Consider the following 17635-nt stretch of genomic DNA (forward strand, 5'->3'; position numbering starts at 1 on the left):
TTGTAATTTCCCCTCTTTCATCCCTGGTTTTGTTTATTTGTGTCTTTTCTCTTTTTTCTTTAGTGAGTCTAGCCAGAGGTTTGTCAATTTTATTAATCTTCTCAAAAAAACAGCTTTTTTTGGAATTTATTTTTTTCTATTGTTTTGTTTGTTTGTTTGTTTGTTTTCAATTTAATTTATTTCTGCTCTAATTTTGATTATTTCCTTCCTTCTGCTGACTTTAGGCTTCATTTGTTCTTTTCTAGATTTTTTGAGATGAAGTATTAGGTTGTTTATTTGGGCTCATTCTTGTTTTTGGAGGTGGGCCTGTAATGATATGAACTTTCCCTCTTATGACCACTTTCACCGTGTTCCAAAAGTTTTGATATGTTGTACTATCATTCTCATGTGTTTCTATGCATCTCTTGAAACACATCATTATCATGTGTTTCTATGCATCTCTTGATCTCTCTTGTTATTTCTTCTCTGACCCAGTTATTCTTCAGTAGCATGTTGTTTAATCTCCATGTCTTTGTGGTTCTTCCTGCTTTCTTTTTGCAGTTGATCTCTAGTTTCAAAGCATTATTATCAGAGAATATGGTTGGTATGATTTCAACCCCCTTACACTTGTTGAGGCTATTTCTGCATCTCAGAATGTGGTCAATTCTTGAAAATGTTCCATGTGCACTAGAGAACAAAGTAGAAGCAACTGTTTGGGGATGGAAGGCTTTGTAATTGTCAATTATGTCCAGTTGGTCTAATATGTCATTTAAGGATGTTATTTCCTTATTGATTTTCTGTTTGGATGATCCATCCATTTCGGACAGTGGGGTATTTAGGTCCCATTCTATGATAGTGTTTTGGGCTGTTTCTTCCTTGAGTTCTGTTAGTAATTGCTTTACATACGTCAAGGATCCCTGATTGAGAGCATAGCTATTAATAAGTGTTATGTGTTCTTGGTGCATGATTCCTTTTATCATTATGAAGTGTCCCTCAGTATCTTTCTTTACCTTTTTATTTTGAAGTCTATTTTGTTTGATATTAATACCACTACTCCTGCTTTTCTCTGAATGCCATTTGCTGGAAATATCATTTTCTACCCTTTCACTTTGAGTCTCTATTTGTCTTTGGAGCTGAGATGTGTCTCCTGGAGGCAGCATATGGTTGGGTTTTGTTTTTTGATCCATTCCGCAACTCTGTGCCTTTTTATTGATGAGTTCAGTCCATTTACATTTAGGGTGATTATAAAAAGGAGGTCTTCTTATAGCCTTTTTATCTTTTGCTCTCTGGTAACTTGGTATTTCCATTGCTTCCTTGTCCTTGTGTTTCTGTTTTCTTTATTTTGGTTGGCTTCTGTTGTTTTTGTCCTCTGGTTCTTCTTGTTTTATGTTATATACTCCAGTTCTGAATCTTTGGCATGTGGTTACCATTACAAATATGTAAAGGATAGTTTTATATATATACAGCCTTCCTTTTCTTCTGCACATGCCTTATCTCCATTCCCCTTTGCGAATTTGGATCTTGGAATCTTCCCCTTTTCAGTCATTGTTGTCTCAGTTTGTCCCTATGTATGCTGAACGTTCATTATTATCTTGCTATAGCAATTTTCTTCTTATTGTTTAAGCTTATAATTCCCTGTTTTTAGTAAGGGTTGCACACCTCTGCTTCTATTTGCCTGATAGTCACCTTACTCCTAATTATGGTTTTTTTCTTGTCATTTTGTTTTAGGTGAGCTGACCCCTTTCAGTATTTCCTGTAGTGCAGGCCTCATAGTGGAGAATTTCTTCAATTTTTGTATGTCTGGAAAGATCTTAATTTCTTCTTCATATCTAAAGAAGAGCTTAGCTGGATACATTATTCTGGGATGGTAGTTCCTTTCACTTAATAGTTTAAATATCTGATTCCATTCCTTTCTGGCTTGTAAGGTTTGTGCTGAGAAGTCCGATGATAATCTATCTAATGGGTTTCCCTTATTAGTTACTATTTCCTTCTCCCTGGCTGCCTTGAGAATTCTGTCTTTGTCATTGATTTTTGATAATTTTAATACAGTGTGTCTTAGTGAAGGCCTTTTTGAGTTGAGATAATTGGGTGTTGTGTTGATTTCTTGAATCCCAAGCTCCAGTTCATTCCTTAGATTTGGGAAATTCTCATCAACTATTTGTCTGAAAATGCCTTCTAATCCCTGCTCCTTTTCCTCGCCTTCAATAATGCCCATTATTCATATGTTCCCTCTCCTGATGGTATCAGCTAGTTCTTGAATTTCTCTTTCATTATTTTTCATCCTTCAGTTTCTCTCTTCTTCCTTCTGATTTATTTCTAGATTTCTGTCTTCAATATCACTGATCCTTTTCTCCATTTGGTCGACTCTATTTCCCAACTTGTTATTTCAGTTTTCAACTCTTTCAGTGTGTTTTTTTAATCTCCAGAAGATCTATTCTGTTCTTTTTGAGGGTTTCAATCTCCTTGATATGATCATCGAGGCATTTTTTCAATTTCTGAAATTGTTGATATGACTCGTTTCGGAACTCACTGCTTTTTTTCAGAAGTACCATCCTGAACTCTTTGTCATTTAAGTCGCATATTTCTATTTCTTTAAGCTTACTTTCTGGAGATTTTTCCCTTTCTTTCTGAGATGCCTTGTCATCTTGGTTGTTCATGGTGTTTAATGGACTACTTCTCTGTCTGGGCATTAATGGAAGTGTATTCTGCTCTGGTAGCTCTTATGCACAGATCCCACACTCAGACAGGCTGGTGTGCAGTTTGGGTGTTTTTGTTGAGTTTTAGGTGTTCAGCTTATTATTGTTTCAAGGGGAGAGATCTGGGGACATCTCTCAACTGTGCCATGTTTCTCCAAAAAAATTCTCACTCTTTTTGAATGCCACCACAAAGATCACAATTTTCAAGAAGTTTAATTAACTTTTGATGACCTCTGAAACCTTGACACTGTGAATAGAAAATTTCACCCTGAATCCTTAGATATTCTGCCTGTTATGGGAGAATTAGCACATAATTCCCAAAGATTCAGCTCTCTCTACCCATATAATTTAAGCAGAAATGAATGAGATACATAAAAGTAGATACAGATATTGTTTATTAGGGTAAAAGAGTCGAATGGCAATTTGTTGCATTATTTATAACTTATGTCTTAGTATTTCTTTATAATTGAAGTCCTTCTACTAATCAAAATAAAGATTATTCTGTAAACGTTCAAGAAACATTTTAAAAGAATTTAAAATAAAGAATTTTATATTTATACCTCTAGCATTATAGGTAAATGAAAAGAAAGCCCAAATATAAAAGTAAATAAGTTTAGAAGCTTTCATTTCTCTAAGAGAAATTTCCTATCCACACATTAATACCAGATTAAAGTCTTCAATTTATAGGAACAAATTGGACACCTAATTTCGAGAAGCCCCCAGTAGTAACTGGCTGCTGAGCTCTTATATTTTCCCAATGATACTCAGATACCAAACACTCACAACTGTGGATTTAATGGGGTGCCATCCAACCAGGTCCATGTCTTTTGTGGATGTGTAATGTTTAAAGCAATCCAAAAGTAGATTCCATCTTGTATATTATTTTGTATGAAATCCTGTGAAAGGAGATCCAAAGGAAATTAACTGAGTTATACTTATTAAAATAGCCTCTTCTGACTTTTCTTCCTAGATTTTAAAAGGTTTTGAGATTTATCTTTCTAATCAGGAAAATCTTCAGAAGGCTAAAGAGGTTTTCTATATTTTTAGGCAAAGAAATAAATATAGAAAGATATTCAAAATGCATGACTCCTGCATACATTATGTAAAGGTATGTTCTGCTAAATGAAATTCATGAGGATGGTGATATAAACAGCAACTGGTGAAAGAGTGCAAACAAGATGTGAAGCAAAAACTAGGAAATAAGTCTTCCAAAAGGAACAACAACTATACATGGATTGCTTTGTCTACCAAGGTGCAGTCTTGAAGAAAACTGGTGTCTATAGTGATACTACACTCAAATGAAACTAAAGAGCCCTTGTCTTTCCTTCCAAGATACTACGTATATTGCCGGATATTGGTAATGCTTTTGATGAGTATCTCAAATAACTCCAAACAAGTAATGTGGAAGGATGGCATGGATATCCCAGCTTTGAAATTTACTTATAGTATAAAATAGGCAAGTGTATACAACCTGTCAAGTTCTGCAGATTCCTCTTATGGAAATGGAGAAATACTGTCTGCGTCATAAGATTATAGTGAGTAATAAATTATATAATATTTGTAACATGCCTACTACAGTGCCTGCCATATGGCAGGAATTCAATAAATGGAAGTAATTATTAGTACTATTCTTTGATTATAAAATGTATCTATTTTACCCAGTTTTGAAAGGGCTACTTTTCATAGCAAATTAGCTCTTACCAGTTCAGCCTTGTCTTGGATCATCAAGAGATGTGATTTCATTATTGAACAGAATTTTTGGGTATCAATCCATGATTCAAAATTTTTAAAAAATTTATAACATTTCCCTTTCTCCTGTACCCAATCATTAGGGCATAAGTTTAGTCTAAGGTTTGCTGAAATGGAAAAAAATGGAAGAAATACAAATGAGAACAAGGTTTGAATATCAAAAATAATTTTGCATTAATTTTATAAACTGTTTTCTTAAAAGTTAAAGATTTTACCCCACTTTTAAGAAATGAACTCCCCTTCCACTGATAAACAGTCTTTAGAAGAGGTAAATGCAAGAAATAATAATAGTTATTATTTATTAAAAATTACCTACTACATCAAGTAATTTTCTGAATTCATTATGCACATGAGTATATGAAATATTTTTCCTTATAAAAAATTTATGAGATCCATAAAATAATTAACTCCATGTTCTTCTCTTTGTAAATAAACATACTAAAGTTAAGGTTAAGTAAAGTATAAACTGAGAAACTAAAGTAAAAGTTAAGTGACTTACTCAAGGTCATGTAACTAATAAGTGGGGCAATGGAAAATTTAAAGTAAACAGAGAGTCCAAAAGCCATCAAGAAAAAACTGTACTGGAAAAATAAAATGTCATTTTCAGAGTCCCTTTTAGATTCAGAAACATGTATTTTATAACACACTCTATCAGTAACTTTGTAAAACAACTGTTCAACATGTCCCCAGTATCTAAATGCCTCAATAACCACCAGAGTTATTTTCATAAAAAGAAAAACTTGAAGTATGTATTAAAATAAACCTATAATAAAAAATGGGCACATGCAGGTTTCAAATGAACTAATTTTTCAAATATTTTAAGCTAAATAGTAGGTACATAAGTATTGATTGCATTCTACCTAAGTTTTTGTGTATCTTAAATATTTCATATTATTTTTAAAATATCCATAAATTTGTGTACAAACTTGTCTGATCTGCTTATGTTAAATGAGATGAATGTAAAAATATAAACTACAAAATGCTCTATATGAAAGTTAGTTATTACCATTAGCATCTATGGGTGCTCTGAGAGAGAGAATATGATGAATTTCATCATTTGGGGGGAAATATCACATAATAAGTTTCTGTTTTGAATCAGCAAAGTATTCTGATTCTTTACAACTCTCTTCTCAGGGCATTTTATTTTGTAAGTGATAACAACAAAGTGGTCATTGAAATAGTATATTAATAAACTAAATTTTATCTTCATTGACCAGGAAAACTAATTCAACAATACACCTGAGACCAAAGTTGGAGACAAATTTTAGTTTTACTGAAATTTAGTATCATAAATTATTAACAGAAATAAATAACTAGGTTCTCATGAATATCCAGAGGTTTACTATGATATGCCCTTTGCTATGGTAGCATTTAGCCTCTGAAATAAATTATTTACTTCGCTCTTCTTTTTATTTGATTAAAAGTCACATACCACAGCAATAACAAAGCCCAGGCTCTGTCAGTACAGTAAAATGGAAAAAAATTAATCTATTGAAAATTATAGTTATTTAGAGTGTGGAGAACTATTATTGATATGCCAAAGATAAGACAGAGATAGTCAACAAATAATTCTTGAGTATCATAATGCTGGGACTCACATGGAAGGAAGGCCTCCAAGTGGTTGAGAAAAGCCTAGAAGAGTGCATGTGTGGAGAATCTAGAAATGGGTTTAAAAATGAAGGACTTTGTTGACTTATTAAAAGAGATGTGATATGAAGACTAAAGACTAAGGCAAAAGGGCGATCATAAACACGCATATTAGTTATATTTTAATATTGTATTCTATCACTCTTATGACCATCAATATTTCATTACAATACATTTATTAATTGTCCAAACTTAACATAAGGACTAGAAATATATTTTAGTATAATTCTTTGTATTTAAACTGTGCAAAAGTTTATAGTTTGGAGTAGGATTTTACTAAAAAATTAGTTGTAACTTGTGAGAAAAGATTAACTTTTTAACTCTACAATCAGCATTTATAAATAAGAAAATATAGGCACCCTAATTTTATGATGAACAGTTTACAGAATAAAAAATACAAATATTCAATGTATGTGATTTTATGTTTAATTTCCCTATTATATAAGAAATTCAACTAAAAACAATGATATGTTTGCTTATCAATTATATTAACATGTATAATCTGAACTGTGTGTGTGTGTGTGTATATGTGTGTGTGTGTGTGTATTAAAAGGGTTCATTGGATAAGAAGTTGCAATGGAGTAATAAGCATTTGAAGGAGATGGATTAGATCAGCCTTAAGAAAAGTTCGAAGTTGAGAGAGTCTGCTGCCTTTTATTACTTTACAGAGGTTTGTTTTGCCAGAGTCTAGAGTACAAAGAAGAGTACTGTGTTGTGAGAAATGAGACTGCTATTGTAGAAAATCAAGACTCAGAGGATGTTGTGGAAATGTTAAAGTGTTTAGATTTTATTCTAAGGACTGTAGAAAGTCATTGCAGAGTTTTAAGCACAGGAAAGCCCTGGCCAGCGATCTGTATTTCAGAATGATTCTGATGGCTGCAGCATGGAGAATGAGTAGAGATCTACAGAACGTTAGTAAGTTAGAAACACCCTTCTTTGTGAGACATACTGATCTCCAAATGCCGTACAATTCAATCTGTTGACATTATAAATTTTAAAGAATAATCTAAAACACCTTAATTGCTTATTGTAACAAATAATAATTATAAAAACAGCAATCACTATCGTATAGAAGTGTTACCAAATAGATAAAAATAGATACTACAAAATGCTAGTATAATGTCCTTTGGTAGTAAAGTAGAAGGCAACCATATCAACTAAACTACTGTAGGCAAATGCACCTCAGTTTTCCACCAAATCATCTCCAACTCTAAAGAACAAGGAACTTGTTCCTTAAGTTCCTACACACAGTTTCCTGAAAAATTGATTTCATCTTAAATTTTCATGCAGTTATTACATTCTAACTGTTAATGTACTTGTGAGTTTGATTTAGTATGCTACTATCTGGATTACTTTTCATCAAATAAAATAAATATTCCAGAAATATGACTCCACTGCTATCAAATAATTATTATCATGTCATCCTTAACTTACACTTCACCTCCTGTCCACATCTTACCTTTAGAGATATAATGCCTCATGCAAGAGCTACTCTAAAGCTCTGTTAAGAAAGATTTTATCAGTTTAAACCACATGTGGTAGTGCTATTCGACTCTATCTTTACTATCGCTAACACTGACCATGAGATTCTTAAAACAAGGACTTTTTCTTAAATTCTTTGCCATCTCATCAGCAGATCAAGTATTTTGTATATGCTTAATAAGTATATGAAGTCAAATAAATAAATTAAGAAATTGAAAAATGAAAAGAGATAGTCAGTGATGTGTTTGTTACCTAGCAAGGGAATTACAACACTTAAAGTAGCGGCAAGTTGGCTGATAGAGACTGGTATGTGAGAAGAGTTTTAGCACCAGTAAGATGAGCAAGTTGAGAGTAAGTATCTTCTAAGCAGTGAACCTGAACAGATTAACAAGAAGCAGAATTGAAGGTAAAAAAGTGAAAATAAGAAAATCATCTTCAAAATACTGAAGGAGGTCTAAATACGCCAGCCCAAGATATTCCCTTTCGGTATAAGGGTTATTTTAAACTGAAGACGTCTGAGATTCAGCAGATGCTCCTCTGAGCTCCCCTTACTTGACTAAAAATAGAAACTTCTGAGGAATGAGGCTGCTATAAATTTCCTCTTTTGTGTGGTTTATTTCTCCGGGAAAAAGACTCACCCTAAATGCCTTCTCGGGGGAAATTTTATGGCCACGAAGAGGGAAAGACTACAGCAAGAGCATAAACAGACGCTACAAAAAATTTTCTTTCTTGTTTTTCTCCTTAAAAAAAAAAAACCACTTGTCTTTTTTAATGAAGTATGTTTTCCCACAGAAGTAATTTATTCAACCTCCCTTTTCCCTGCTAAGTTAGATGTATAAGCTTTTAACTGTAACCATTTTGAGCTAGCTACTTCTTTTGTTAGCTCTCTAGTGCATACAAGTAAATGTTTTTCTCCTGTTAATTGTGCTTTTGTCAGTTTAATTCACAGGCTCTCAGGTACTAAACTTAAGAATGTAGAGAAAAAAGTTTTTTTCTCTCCTACAATACAATGCAATAAAACCACTTACTTGCGAAGTTTGTATTTCCCAGCTGTTTCCTGGGAGGAATATTCATACAATCGCAATCTTTGGTTCCATTCTCACTACCAAGCATCTTCATACTGTAGTTATCACTGAAAGAATGTATTCTTAGGTGACACACTGAGAAATAAAGAAAAGTAGTAACACTAATTAGATTTCTACAAATATAAGACTGTGCCTTTTAAATATCCATTAAAATGAAACTGCAAGTGAATGCACAACCTGCTGGTTGAGAGGAAGTCTATTTACAGCATTCCAACCCTCTAATTTGACAAAGGATGAATAAACTTATAGACAGGAGAGTTCCACTTATAAAAAGTAGAAACAAACAATAAAAACAAATTATTTAAATAAATTTAAAATATATTTAAATTTGCATCTGTTTAATATGATAGGTTAGAATTCTGTGTGATCTTGAACTAATTATGAAGACTGTTTCTCATTTTTTTCATATATAAAATGGGGAAATGTTTAACAAACTTAGAGTTGTAAGGCTAAAGATAATGTATATAAAATGTTTAGACAAACTTCTAACATGTAGGTCACAACAAATAGAAACAATGACAGACGTAGTTATCTATGGCTATTATTGAAGTAGAGCTCATTTTAGAAATAGATCTTAAATTTAACTGAGCCTTAAATTTTCAAGCAGCTCATAAATTTTGTCTAAACTTCAAAATATCAAGTCACTTATAAAGTCAAAAAGTTTTATTTAAAGGGACAATCAGTTTTTATAAAATTAAGCGCTTTCACCAAAATATGAAACTTCAGTTGATAGAATTGTGACTGCCAAGCCCATGCCATTTACCAATTAATTAAAATTATAAACAAAATAGAGTTTGTAAATTAATGAGCTTATTGCATTTTCTCTATTGGGAAAAACTACTAATTATTAATGAAATCATTAACTGTGTCATTAATGAAATCATTAACTGTGTTATTTAATGCCAATGTAATAAAATGATGAAAGAGAACATCAGGCAAATGTGAAAAATGATTCTGAAAAAAGTGAGAGAAATAAAAGTAAACTCCAAAAGAAATATGTTAATTTCTATAGTTGAAAATACACCTTTCGATCTACTCACCCCAAAGAGTTAGTCCTATCACTGTAGCAACAAGTATAACCAGTGCAATGCTGGTCACTCTCAGAGCAGTCAGATGCCACTTTGGACATTCAGGGTAATCTGTAATGATTAATTTTTCTTTCTGAAACATTTCAACATTTAAAATGACCTTGAAAATGTGTCATAGGAATGTAAATTCTGAGGATAAACATTGTCGTAGGTTGGAGAAGAAATCTACCATCTCTGTTTAAATTATCTTGACATGAACACATATTTAATTATCGTTAAAGAATCAGATTTATCAATTCTAAATAAAAGGTCAATATGCTTTATTTACTATTTATTTAAATATCTTTCTTATGTTAACACTTCTGTTCCAAAACAATCAAATGGGAAGATATTAATTGATTAACTGGCTAGTCGAAACATTTCCATAAAAATTTGTCATTTGCCTTTATTTACATTTTGACTGAATTACACAGATAATATTCATGGGATTGAGGACAGGAAGGTAAAATGTAAGTGGCACCAAAATAATGGTATAATAATAAAAATAAGTGTCTAGTGGAGAAACATAAGGAAGATCAGGTATTCTAGCTATCTTCCCAAATGTTGTTTGAAATAGAAATTGTATATTTATATCAATTCATGAAACAAAACTCAGATGCTGATCTTTATAATTATATACTTTGCTTCAATAAAACAAGCATTATAACACCTTCACAATTTTCAACCCAAGTCATGTCAAATCTGATCCATTACATTCCATTGAACAGTATTTATAAAATTGTATGCTAGGAACTAGGCTGGATGTGAGAGTTACAGAGATAGGAAACCATACAATCTGGTGCAGAGACATCTATGTAAACATATTATTTCAAAATAAGATAACAAATTTTCTGAAAAATAGACTCTAGTTTACATTCTTAAAAGTTCTCATTAAAACCTGGGATTAAAAAACCCACAGAAAATCCTAGCTATATAATTTGTGGTCTAATGGAGAGTTATAGATTCCTACCTTTGCGTGCCCACTTGTGTTGGCAATGATGGGGATGTTTTGGTGGCTTCTGCATCATCGATCTCTCTGGATTTTGCACCGGACCAAACATCCTATAAACAGAATAATCCATCTGAATTAGATGGAAAGAGAGACATTACCAGATCAAAAGCTGAGTCCCTGTGTAAGAACTGTGGCACTGTATATGTGTTCATGAGAGATTTGATCTGTGGTTTTACCTTCTTTTAATGTCTTTATCAGCTTTCAGTGTTATATAGTAATGCTGGCTTCATAGAATGAGTTACATTGTGTGAGTTTTGGTAATTTGTGTATTTCCAGGAATTTGTTCATTTTATCTATCAAACTTGTGGATATAAAGTTATCTGTGGTATTCTTATGTTATCTTTTTAATGCCATAAATTCTCTTACTTTGATATTGGTACTTTCTCTCTTTTCTCTTTTTTCTTAGCCTGACTAGAGCTTGATAAATCTTATTGATATTTTCAAAGGACAGCTTTTGGTTTCCTTGATTTTCTGTTTTCCTATTTTTAATTTCACTGATTTCTGCTCTCTAACATGTATTATTTATTTCTTTCTGCTTCTCATAGGCTTAAATTGCTTTCCTTTCTCTAGTTTCCTAGGGAAATTTACTTTCAGTTATTGATTTTAAATTTTCTTTTCTAATTTATTTAATGACATAAATTTTCCTCTTAGCACTGCTTCAGTGAATCTCACAAAACTTTATAATTTGTATCTTCACTTTCATTTAGTTTAAAATATTTAGCATTTTCTTTTAAGACTGCTTCTTTGACCCATGGGTTATATATAAGTATATCATTTAAGTTCCAAATATTTGAGAATTTTCCAGCAATCTTTCTGTTATTGATATCTAGTTTAAGTCTACTTCATTCTGGGAACACATTGTGTGCTTTTAAATTTGTTAACATGCATTTTATAGCCCAGAATGTGGTCTATCCTGGTGAATTTTGGATATGACCTTGAGAAGAATGTGCATTCTCCAATTATTGGTTAGAGTATTTTATAAAATGCCAATCTGATCAAGAGGAACTTCATTTTATACTTAATGCTTCTTACTGCAAAAAAAAAAAAAAAGTTCAATATCAAGGAAAAATTTTTGGGAAAATCATTTTTAGAATATAATCCATGTCCCTGAACTTTTTATTTTCCTAGTAATGCTGAAAAAAATTAGAATATAAATAAAAATAAAGTTAAATTCATTAAAGTAATTTTTTGAAGACCACTGTGATACTTGAGGAGAATGTGTTTGATGCAGCTCTATAGTATATAGCACGTGTGTGATAACTCTTAGATGTTTTAAAATCCTCTAATCATAGCTTTACTTTTAAACAAATCAGGTGCTTTCTATTCATTTCTGCTCATTATTTGTGCAGTGTTCCCTGAGGCTCTTTTGTACATATAGGAATCTCGGCTTGTTAAGAATATTCTTCAGTGACTCAGCCAATCATGTGAAGGGTGTTTTGTTTGGGAGTTTTGTTTTGTTCGTTTGTTTGTTCGTTGGTTTTGCAAAGTCCAAAGATTGTGATCGCCACCAAACATCTGAAGCATACGGTTATTCTTTTCCACAATAAAAAAGTTAGTTATATCAAAGGAGAAGAAAATGGAAATGTGAAAATAAAAATAAGTTAAAATCACTTTAAAATAATAGCGAAATGCTTTTTCATTTATCACACAAACCATCAAATGTTTACACCTTTGGATTGACATATAGAAGCATAATAACGGTGTTTTTGCATATTAGACAGTTATTTCTATCTTTGAAATCTATTTCTGAAAAAAACTAAAGAAATTACAGAAGGAGTGAATGTGGAATAAGAGAAATTAAACATGTCTTTTCTAAAATAAAGAAGACTGGGAAAAAAGATTGAGGAGACATATTTGGAAAAAGAGTAATCTCATAAACTTACTAAAAACATCTGCTACCTATTTTTCTTCGATGAATACAAATTTACAACACACAGAAAGAATGACTGTTTTTAATTATTGGCTTACAGTGAGGAAAGATATAGGATGATACATAAATCTATGCACTTCTTTTTACTTAATTGAAAATGTTTATCCAAATGTTGACATATTTTGTAGCAATTTGTAGTTTTAAGGAAAAAAAAAACTGCATTTATAAGTCTCAAGTCAGAACAAGCAATTGAACTATTAATTATTTTTTCCTGAGCAAACAAGTACAAATTATCTTAGTTGTGTTCTCTGATCATTATCTTCTGCATGATAATTATGTGGTCATTTTTGAAACAATACTAATTCTGAATGAAAGAATCAATTTCTGGAGTATCTGAGAAAGGAAAAACTAGTCAGAGATTAAGTACAATTTCTGTGAAAAGGAAAGATAACATCTTCTGTAACCTAATTTTATTTCTACCTGATGATCAGAGAAAAGCAGAGCTTAGCCACAAGGTATAGAAACTTTAGTCACTGCAACTGACCATACGTTGTGAAAATTTCCTGTATGTGTGTGTGTGTGTGTGTGTGTGTGTGTGTGTGTGTGCGCGTGTTGATAAAAAGTTAACATGATTGAAAATAAACCATGAGCTAATAGAACTAAAACATTTTTAGGGTTGTGCCTCATAATCACGTGCAAGAACAAAAGAGGAAAAATAAAACTTTAAGATTTCCACATAAGAAAATACAGCTTTTCATTCAAACAAATACCTATAATATTTAATCAGTGTCTATCATGTGCCAGGCATTAATCTTGAGCACTAAAACTACAAGATGAAAAAAACTGAGTTCTCATTTTAAAAGAATTAGCATATTAAATTGACAGAGAGATAGGCTAAAAATAAACACCTCCCAAAATGAGAGTGCCTGAGTGGTGGCATGAGTTAAACATGATTGGAACATGAAGGAGTATTCCTAAATCTGATGTAGGGAATCAGGAAGAGATTACAGAGGAAATGCTGTGGCAGAAACAAATTGTTTAAAGAATGTGCCAAACAACAACAACAAAAAGTTAGTAAATCATTTTCAATGTAAATAATATTAAAATATAAAGTTCGTAAGAATAAATCTGAAAATAAAAATGCATGTGCCAGAACGAAAGAAGGAAAAATAATAAAAGTTTAATGCTGTGGTAGGCAGAATAATGTCCCCTCTCCCCTCATTGTGTCCACACCCTAATTCCTGGAACCTGTGAATATATTCTCTTCTGCAGTAAAAGGGAATTTGCAGATGTGATTAAAGTTAAGGGTCTTGAGATAAGAGATTATCATAGATCAACTAGGTGGGCCTAATCTAATCATTTGAGTCCTTGACAGTAGGTGAGGATAACAGAAGAGATGGAATATAAAAAGAATTCAAAAAATTCAACCCACCGTTTCTGGTATTGAAAATGGAGAAAGGGAACAGTAAACCCAGGAAGGCAGCAACTTCTAAAAGCTGGAAATGGGCGTGGTTCCATAGTGTAGCAGTTAGCACGTCTGCTTTACATGCAGGTCCTAGGTTCGCACCCTAGTGGAGCCACAGTCCATGGTCTACAGCCATGCCACCCTGAACAAGCCTGATGTCTGATCACAGAAGCTAAGGAGGGTCGGGCCTGGTTATTACTTGGATAGAAGACCACCTAGGAAGACCAAGTATTATAGGCACAAATAATAAATAAAAATAAAAGCTGGAATGGCCCTCAACTCATAGAAAGTAAGAAAAGAGAGACCTGCTCACCAAAATGGTGGCATAGGAGATGCCAGACTCAGTCCTCCCACAAAAATCAACAATTAGCTCTCTACTAACAAAAAACAGTTCTGGGAGAGATTTAGAGTTCACTTAAGAAACTTCAGTAACACTGTGGGTGAAAAAAAACAAGAGAATGACTCCATAAAAAGGGAAGGAAGAACAGTTCTTTTAAATTGCATCATCCTATTCTCCAGGCCAGCATTACTCAGCACCAAGAGGGAACTCCCCGGCTAGAAAGAGTTCTCCTTGCCGGGAAACAGAGTGGAGCGAGCAACCTCCTTTGGTTTCACCTCAGCAGAGACCAGCTGAAGCTGTTCAGATGGCTAGGGACAAGGAAGAAAGGGGGCGCGGGTGCATGCTACTAGTATCCCACACAACAGAAGTGACTGTATTTCCCAGCGATCTTCTCTGCAGAGAATTCCAGCAGCTTTCACCACTGAACGGAACAAAGGTCAGTTCAGCCACGGCAGACTCCCTAATTTTCATCCCACAGGTATTCGTGCTCACAAGTGGAGCTTTCCAAGCGCCTCCCAGCTCTGGCTCCTGGCTCCCTTTTCTCCTCTCTGACCCTGCTGGAGCTCAGGACCAAAACTGACACAGGAAGCCAGCCCAGGCCTCTGTGGCTGCCTGAGGGCAAAACACCAGCCCAGACCTCCACGGCTGTCTCTCACCAATGTGAGTGCACTTGGAACTAACCCCTCCAGCTGTGCACGTGAACACTACTAGTCCAACTCCCATCACTGGCTCCCGTAGGTGTGGCAAGATCCTACAGCCATGTAAATGCATGTAAATGTTCACAGCAAAGCTGTTTGTGGGCCCTGATCTGACTCTGACTCCTGTCACTGTCCTGCACCCCAGAGCTCAACAGCAGCTAAACTCTCCAGCTGTATACTTGCATTCCCCCAGCCTGAATTTCAACACCATCCTCCACCACTGTGCACCAAGGTGAGACCCAGTAGTGCATGCCAAGGCATCCACAACTGTCAGGATACTCCCACCACTATGTACGTGTCTGCAACTGGCCCTGTCACTGCAAAGGCACCTGCAGATGGCCCCTGCAGCCAAGTGTGTATACACCGCTGGCTATTTTCACAGTTGCTGCTTGCCCTGGTTCCTATTTACTAGACCTAGAGACACCATTGAGGACCCCCACAGCACTCACCAAGGACTATGTAGTTGTCAGTGCCATGCACCTCAGCAGTCTGATGAGGTGTTCTACCAAACATTTAAAGAAGAGTTGATACCAATTCTTCTCAAACTATTCCAAAAAATTGAAGAAGGAATACTCCAAACTCATTTTATGAGGCCAGAATTATCTGGATATCAAAGCCATTTAAGGACACTACAAGAAAAGAAAACTACAAGCCAAATTTCTGGTGAATATAGATGTAAAATCAGAAAATATGTTTGCAACATTCACAATGGACAATGGACTAGCATCCAAATATGTTTTTTTAAAAAAAAACACCAATAAGAAATAGGATATAGACTACCCACAAACAAAAATGGAGAAAAAAATTTGAAAATGTTTTCACAATGAGAGGTTATCCAAATAACTAGTACATATGAAAAGGTGATCATTGTCAATCATAATCAGAAAAAAATGTGAACTTCAACTACCAAGAAATGTAAGTATATAGCCTTTAAATTGACAAAATTTAGCATGTTCTGACATTATCAAATATCAGAGATTGTGAAGCAATAGCAACAATAATCTAGCATGGGTGGAAATGTACAACCATTTTAAACAACAGTTTCATATTATCTAACAAAATAGAAAATAAGCATTCCCAAGGAGTAAGAAATTCTATCCTTAGATCTTTTTCCTAGAGAAACTAGTGAAGAACTTGTGATTATATTCACTAAGATATATGTAAAGAATGTTCATTGTAGCTATTTTTGTTAAAACCCCAAACAACAGGAAATACTGCAATTGTTCATCCGATGAAAATTAATTTAATTACTATTATAGTAATTAAAATTAATAATTTATGTAGCTACACCTGACAACAAAATTGAATCTCATAAACACAATATTGTGTGAAAGAAGAAAGTCATTATATATATACATATTCTGAATTTTATTATAATTTCCCTGACTTGTTTTTCTTGCACATTTTTATATTTTGACTGCGTATTATTCAAAATTTTGTTTTTAACTTTATAAATTTAACTATATATTCATAACACTGGTAAATGTGGGATGAGGCGCAGTTAATACAAAGGCACAGAATGGAAAAAATAAAGTATATACCTAATCATGTGTAATTATTTTAGCAATTTCCAAATCTAATTTTTTTTTTTTAAATAAGTCATCTTAATATGTACTGGAAGTCTTCAATATACAAGCTTAATTAGTATTGGGAAAAGGCCACTGATATAAACTGACCTAAAAGAAAGACCAACATTTCATAATAGGTGGTGGGGAAAGGGAGTTAAGTAAGCTTTACTATAAAAAAAATAAAGCAAAACATTTTTGAAAATAAATGTATCATATAATTTAAAAAATTAAGCTACAATTGTGTGTTTTGCAGTAATTCTTAGAGTTGAGATTTTTGGAGAGTCATTACTTTTTAACAAAATTTTATAATAGAAAAAAGCACAATTTTACTTTGGTTTTTGTAAACTGATCATATAACATGTCATTTAAAAAAATTAATAGTTTCCATATTTTAGTTTTACCGAATGTCTCGTAATACTTCGTTTTTCAATTCATTCTCTCCTATGATATCTATCAATCTCCTTAGTATCCCTATTGATTTCCTACATTTAAATCATTAACTTGTGCAACTTGGATATTCTCTCATTTTTCAGCGATTTTGCTTGTGTTTTAAACAAATCTATCACTTTCATGGCTCTCATAAAACCTTAAATATTTTGAAAGCAATTTTAATTTGCATAGTACATTATATTTGCACTATATTATCAGGTTTTAGCATCTGATAGCTGATGAAAGACAATTTACAATGTCTTTGATATCATGACAGAGATAGAGGCAAGAGAAGGTGAGGGGGAGCCAATTTTGTGTCAGTTCATCAGTGAATAATTTTGCTTCTATTGCTTTTAAAATTTATTGTTTTCTTACACAACCTCATAACGGCAGTGATTCTGTGAATGGAAGTTTGAAGAATGATGCATAATATGTTTAAGTTATAGATGCTTTAACACAATTCTTAAATGTTCTCATGCTTTAATGTGATGTAATCAAGACAAACATCACTATTTCCACTTGATACTCAACTTAAATATGTTACATGA

General features: G+C 33.1%; 1 protein-coding gene across 5 annotated transcripts in view; it reads right to left on the reverse strand.

Annotated features, from left to right (window-relative positions):
• The window catches only part of LOC105295907, a 108669-nt gene that overhangs the window by 7120 nt on the left and 83914 nt on the right, over nt 1-17635 (reverse strand). For all 5 annotated transcript variants that reach the window (XM_023533939.1, XM_023533938.1, XM_011365758.2 and 2 more), the window contains 5 exons: nt 10676-10767; nt 9679-9777; nt 8582-8713; nt 4377-4531; nt 3459-3571 (listed from right to left, as the gene is read on the reverse strand). In XM_023533939.1, the coding sequence (XP_023389707.1) occupies nt 3459-3571; nt 4377-4531; nt 8582-8713; nt 9679-9777; nt 10676-10767 (591 nt within the window). The remainder of the gene's footprint in view (nt 1-3458; nt 3572-4376; nt 4532-8581; nt 8714-9678; nt 9778-10675; nt 10768-17635) is intronic.

Source organism: Pteropus vampyrus, unplaced genomic scaffold (genome assembly GCF_000151845.1).
Source record: "Pteropus vampyrus isolate Shadow unplaced genomic scaffold, Pvam_2.0 Scaffold116, whole genome shotgun sequence".
In the NCBI taxonomy this organism is placed as follows: Eukaryota; Metazoa; Chordata; class Mammalia; order Chiroptera; family Pteropodidae; genus Pteropus; species Pteropus vampyrus.